The 6,785-nt window shown below is 38.9% G+C and overlaps 1 protein-coding gene across 1 annotated transcript; it reads left to right on the forward strand.

The window, feature by feature from the left end:
• Positions 1–2,812: 2,812 nt before the first annotated feature.
• LOC149146993 (DNA damage-binding protein 1-like) lies at positions 2,813–6,138 on the forward strand. The gene is given in 4 exon segments (XM_089441627.1): positions 2,813–3,124; positions 3,285–3,286; positions 3,319–5,842; positions 5,845–6,138. Coding segments are annotated over 4 exon segments (3,132 nt in total).
• The last annotated feature ends 647 nt before the right edge of the window (positions 6,139–6,785 follow it).

Raw genomic sequence — 6,785 nt, forward strand, 5'->3', positions numbered from 1 at the left:
CAAAAACAAACTGTCACTCACATGAGAGTATTCGGTTGTGTGGCATATGCACATGTACCGGATCAGCTAAGAAAGAAGCTTGACAGTAAGGGGGAGAAGTGTGTCTTTATTGGCTATTGTGATGAGTCAAAAGCATACAAACTCTATAATCCATCCACCAAGAAACTAATAGTAAGCAGAGATGTGCAGTTCATTGAAGATGAAGCTTGGGATGGAAGCTTAGAGAAGACAGTGAATGTGAAGACAACTGTGTCTCACGAAGAAGAAGAGGAAGGGACAGCAGCAAATAATCCTTCCTTAATGGCTCCTCCTACACCATAGCAAGTACAACAAACCACACCACAAACTGGAATCCGAACAGCCTTAAGAAGTCAAGGAAGTGCTTCTCCAAGCACACCACAGGGATCAGAAATACCCTCAAGTTCGGATGGAACTCCAAGCACACCAAGAAGACCAAGATTCAGAGATCTGAATGAGATTTATGAACAAGGAGAGGTAAGTAACAATACCGATCTGAATTCATTATTCGCTTTATATTGTCATGTTGATGACCCAGTCCATTTTGAAGATGCTTTAAATGAAGATAAATGGATTGAAGCAATGAATGAAGAAATTGGTGCAATTGAGAAAAGTAAAACATGGGAGTTAGTGGACCTCCCTGTAGGCAAAGATGCCATTGGAGTTAAGTGGGTCTACAAGACCAAAAGCAATGTTGAAGGCAAGATTGACAGGCACAAAGCAAGACTTGTTGTGAAAGGCTACAAGCAGCAACAAGGCAAAGACTATGATGAAACCTTTGCACCAGTAGCAAGGATGGAAACAGTCAGAACAGTGTTGTCTATTGCAGCACAACACAAGTGGAAGATTTATCAGATGGATGTTAAATCTGCATTCCTGAATGGAGTATTAAAAGAAGAGGTTTATGTTGAAAAACCTCCAGGCTATGAAGTTGAAGGCCAAGAGCATAAAGTCTGCAAACTGAAAAAGGCTCTTTATGGGCTGAAGCAAGCTCCAAGAGCATGGTACAGCAGAATAGACGCTTACCTGATTGAGAATGGGTTTGAAAAGTGTGATGGTGAACCCACACTCTACATAAAGGATAATGACGGTAAGATACTTATTGTTGTTTTATATGTAGATGATCTGATTTTTACTAGCAATGATGCTTCTCTCATTGCTGATTTTAAAGTAGTCATGAAAAGTGAATTTGAAATGACTGACTTGGGCTTCTTAAGATATTTTCTTGGAATTGAAGTAGACCAAAGTGAAAATGGTGTTTTCATTTCTCAAGATAAATATGTAGAAGCAGTGTTGAAGAGATTCAACATGCAGAACAGCAAGGCAGCTGTGACTCCAACTGTAGTGGGGCTGAAATTGACCAAAGAAGACAACAACAAATATTTTGATCCAAAATTGTACAAGAGCATAGTTGGCAGCCTTGTGTACTTGACTGCAACTAGGCCGGACATTATGCACGCTGTGAGTTTAATTTCCAGATTTATGGAAAGACCGAAAGAGACTCATTTGCAGGCAGCCAAGAGGATTCTAAGGTATGTGAATGGAACGAAGGGGTTTGGTATTTTATACTCCTCTTCTGAAAGTTTCATGTTGACAGGTTACACTGACTGTGATTGGGCTGGAAGTGTTGATGATAGGAAAAGCACATCGGGATATGTGTTTCATATGGGATCAGGAGCCATCTCATGGGCTTCCAAGAAGCAACCAGTTGTGGCTTTGTCAACAACAGAGGCAGAGTATGTGGCAGCAACAGCAACAGCATGCCAAGCAGTATGGCTGAGACGAGTTCTCAGAGATTTGTGTCATGAATAGGAAAATGGCACAACCATTTACTGCGACAATAGCTCGGCAATAGCATTGTCTAAAAATTCTGTTTTTCATAAAAGGACAAAGCACATTGACACCAAATTCCACTTCATACGTGAATTGGTTAACAATGGTGAGATTGTTTTGCAGCACTGCAGAACAGAGGAACAGTTAGCTGACATCCTGACAAAACCATTGGCAAAGAAAAGCTTTGATCATTTCAGGAAATGCCTGGGTATGCAGAAAAAACCCAGCAGTTAAAATTAAAGGGGAGTGTTGGAAATGGTAATTTCAAACTGCAGATCTTTTTTCTGCAATGCGATCGCATATCGCACTTTCCCTTGTCACCCTTCGCTGCATGGTTGTATTGTTTGCGATGCGATATTTGCGATGCGATCGCAGATCACAGATCGCATGATTTAAAGGTTATAGAGGCGGTGGCACATCTTTCTCTTCTTGCGATTCGATGGTGTGATAAGCATGAATTAAATTCAAATGGGATATTTTGAGCCGTGTAATAAATGATATTTACTAGGGTTGGTAAATGTAGGTGAAATCTTAAATTTTACTATTTTTTTATTTTTACGGAAGTATGGGAAAAACAACACGTATTGAAAAGATATTTTGTGTTGTTCACCATATATAAAAGAAAATGCAAGAGCAGAGACGAGCAGTGTGGAGAGTATTAGCCAAGAAGTTCTTTTTCTTCTTGCAACGCACAGCAGTTCTGAACTATTTAGTTTTCTGAGATATTGGACTCAGGTTCTGGAACTGAAGTTCCTGTTGTAAATCCCTCTGAGTTGAGGAAGACAAATTCTGTAACAGTTTTTATTATTGTTTTATAATAAAGATCCTGTAGAAAACCAGAGCATTGTTCTCTTTGTTATTTTTTATTTTTTTTGTGTTTGAAATGAACAGAAATTTCCATCAGAGAGCAGAAGCACTTGTTGCCGTTAACCCGAGGCTAGCTCTTTTCAAGGGGTAGAAGATGAATATGTGGAACTACATTGTAAGTGTCCATAAGCCCACTACTGTGACTCATTGTTGCGTGGGCAACTTTACTGGTCCTCGCGACATTAATCTCATCATTGCAAAAAGCACCTGGATTGAGATCCATTCTCTCTCCTCTCAGGGTTTACAAAAAGTTCTACAAGTACCAATCTATGGCCGAATCGCAGCGCTTGAACTGTTCCGACCTGCTGGGGAGCAGCAGGATTCTCTTGTTATTTCCACAGAAGAATACAAGTTGAGTGTTGTTCAGTGGAATAATAACGGGGGCCGTGAGCTTATTACCAGGGCTGTCGCAAATGTCTGGGATTTTGTCGCAAATGTCTGGGATTTTTATGCGATCCCTGTCAAGAGTGGACATGAGATTGGTATGGTTGATCCGGATTGTCGAGTCATTGGACTCCACCTCTATGATGGCGTATTTACAATTTTAGCATATGATGGTGTTGCAGGAGTTACACACGCTTTCGATATCATGCTAGACAGAACTGTTGAAGTTGTGGATATCAAGTTCTTATATGGTTGTTCAAAGCCCACAATTGCTGTGCTATACCAACAACAACTCAGTTGTATGAATGGAGATGAACTGCAAGTAAGAACATACGAGGTAGATGTAAAAGGCAGGGATTTTAAGGAGATGCCCTGGTCTGTGCCCAATTTAGACCATGGTGCCCGTATGTTAATACCTGTTCCCATGCCTTTTGGAGGTGTTATTATTATTGGTGAGAAGACCATTGCTTATTTCAGTCCCTCTCCCTCTGTAGTATTCAAAGTTGTTCCCACACCCAACTCAATGACTATCATTCAGGATTATGCCAAAGTCCATGATTCTCAATATCTGCTCGGTGACCACATGGGTCACCTTCACTTGCTTTCTCTCATTCATGAAAAGGGAACGGTTACTGGTCTCAATATAGATCTGCTAGGTGACACATCTGTTGCTTCAACAATCTGTTATTTAGAGAATGGATTTGTGTACATTGGGTGTGATGAAGTAGATTCACAACTTGTCAAACTGCATCTTCCCCCGGATTCTATATATGGATCAATGGGATTTTCAGTTGTGGAAACATATGTTAACCTTGGTCCAATCATGGAATTTTGTGTTGTTGATCATGGTGGACAAGAACACGTCGTGACTTGTTCTGGAGGATTCAACCATGGTTGCCTTCGCATTCTCAGGAGTGGCATACGAATCAACGAGCATGCAGCTGCAGAGTTTGCAGATGTAAAGGGAATGTGGCCATTACGAGCTTCTTCGACTCGTGACGATTTCGACACTTATTTGGTGCTGAGCTTTCTTGGTGAGACTCGTGTACTTGCCATTAACTCAAATGATGAGCTAGAAGAAACACATGAAATACAAGGATTTGTCCTTCATGCTCCTTCCTTATTCTGTCAAGATGCTATTCATGACCAGCTTGTTCAGGTAACAACAAGTTTTGTGAGATTAATGAGTGCGTCTTCTGGACAGCTATTGTCTGAATGGAGAGCCCCCACCGCCACAGGATTGTCTATAACAGTAGCCACAGGTAGTGCTACCCAGGTTTTGTTGGCCACTCGAGGGTGTAATATTGTCTACTTGGAAATTGGAGAGGGATCCCTAACACTGAAGGGACATAAAAAGATTGAGTATGATATATCTTGCATGGACATAACTCCTATTGGTCAGGATAGTAAACGGAGTGAATTGGCAGCTGTTGGACTATGGAAAGACCAAAGTATCAGAATTTATTCTCTTCCTGATCTGAAACTCATTCAAAGTCTCCAATTTACTGAGAATGTTGTTACCCGGTCTGTTTTATTTTGTAAATTTGAAGGGATTTCATACTTGCTGTGTGGGCTTGGGGATGGGCACTTATATAACCTAACATTGAATGTGAGCAGTGGGGAGCTTTCTGACGGGGAAAAGAAAAAGATTTCCTTGGGTAGCAAAGGAATAAATCTGAGGACTTTTCGTCATGAGAATGCAACGCATGTGTTAGCGTTAGGTGACAGGGCCACAGTTATTTGCAGTAGTAACCTGAGGTTGGCGTATAGTAATGTGAGTGTGGGAGAAGTTAATCATATGTGTTCTTTCCATTCAAAATCTTTCCCTAACAGCATTGTGGTTGTAAAGGAAGACATGCTTTCTTTTGGTTCAATCGATAATATTCAGAATATTTACATCTCATCAGTTCATCTCGAGGAACACCCATATCGTATTTTCTATCAAGACAAGTCTGGAACATTTGCCATCTGCAGCATGAAGTGTGGTTATGATGAAATGAAAAAACACTTCATTCGTCTCTTAAATGAAAAGACATTTGAAAATATTTCATCATATCCACTGGATATGTATGAAGAAGGTTGTTCAATCCTCAGTTGCTCATTTACAGATGATCATAACACTGTCTATTGTTTTGTTGGGACAGCTTATCGGTATCCTGATCAGGAAAATATATGTAAGAAGGGCCGAATTTCGGTCTTTTTGGTTGGAAACAGACAACTGCGTCTGGTTACAAAGAAGGAGACAAAGGGAGCTGTATACAATCTCAATGCTTTTAATGGAAAATTAGTTGCAGGAATCAACGAAAAGATTGACTTGTACAAATGGATGATCTGTGATGATGTTTCCAGGGAGCTGGAGTTTGAATGTGGACATACCGGGCATGTGCTTGCACTCTGTGTAACAACTCGTGGGGATTTTATCTTAGTTGGTGATTGTGTACAATCTATGTATTTGTTGGTATACAAGAATATTGATGAGAGGGGAGGCATATTAGAAGAGAAGGCTCACGATTATAGTGTAAACTACATGACTGTTGTAGAATTTCTGGATGTTGATACGTACGTTGGTATAGATCAGAACGATTTCAACTTTTTTGTGGTGAAGAAAAAGAACGATGCTGCAATTGATTGGGAAGAGGAAAGAAAATTGAAACATGAAGGTGAATACCATCTTGGAGCTCTTGTTAACCAGTTCAGGCGTGCATCTTTAGCTCAGCCCTTGCCCTTGTATGGAAATACCATTCCTATGGTATGATTGGTCTTATTGCATCACTTCCAGAGGAGCAATATCAAATTCTTCAAAAGCTGCAAATGCATCTTGTGAACGTAATAAGAGGAGTAGGAGGCTTAAACCATGAGCAGTGGAGGTCATTCAACACTGGTCACACAAGAAATGTGAAAAAGTTGCTGGATGGCAATTTGATTGAGTCTTTTCTGGATCTCAACAGCCAAAGGATGAGCGAAATTGCAACTGCCATGACCATTCCTATTGATGAGTTATGCAAAATGGTGGAATACCTTGCCAGGTTACATTGATATCTTTTATTCTATTTTTTAATCCAATGTACTTTTGAAATAGAAAAAATTATTTTGCTTGCGGTTTGTTTGTTGTAGTAATTGGTTAGGAGAACTGGTTTTGGGTTGCATATAATGAATATGTTTTTGGGTTATATTTCAATAATTGAAATATAGAATTACCATTTATTGAATATGTTTTTTGTGTTACATTTCAATTATTTTTATCTGTTGTTGTTATTTGTTGAGTCATCATTTGTCAATATAGGAATATTTTTTATGGGGTTATATTTCAATCATTTTTATCTGTATTTAAAAATCATCTATATTTATGGACGGGTTAAGTAATGGTTTATGGAAATCTTTCACAAAAATATAGAATTATCTTAGGAGAAATGATTTTGAGTTACCATATATTGAATATGTTTTTTAGGTTACCTTTCAATTATTTTTATCTGTTGTTTTAGTTATTTGTTTTGAGTTACCATTTGTCAATATAGGAATATGTTTTCTGGAGTTACATTTCAATTATTTTTATATGTATTTTCAGATCATCTATATTTATGGGCTGGTTAAGTAATGGTTTATGGAATTCTTTCACAAAAATAATTGAAATATAGAATTATGTTAGGAGAAATCTTTTTGAGTTGCCATATATTGAATATGTT

The sequence above is a fragment of the Pinus tabuliformis genome, chromosome 9 (assembly GCF_031772625.1).
Source record: "Pinus tabuliformis cultivar Carrire ecotype Pingquan chromosome 9, CPIR1, whole genome shotgun sequence".
In the NCBI taxonomy this organism is placed as follows: domain Eukaryota; kingdom Viridiplantae; phylum Streptophyta; class Pinopsida; order Pinales; family Pinaceae; genus Pinus; species Pinus tabuliformis.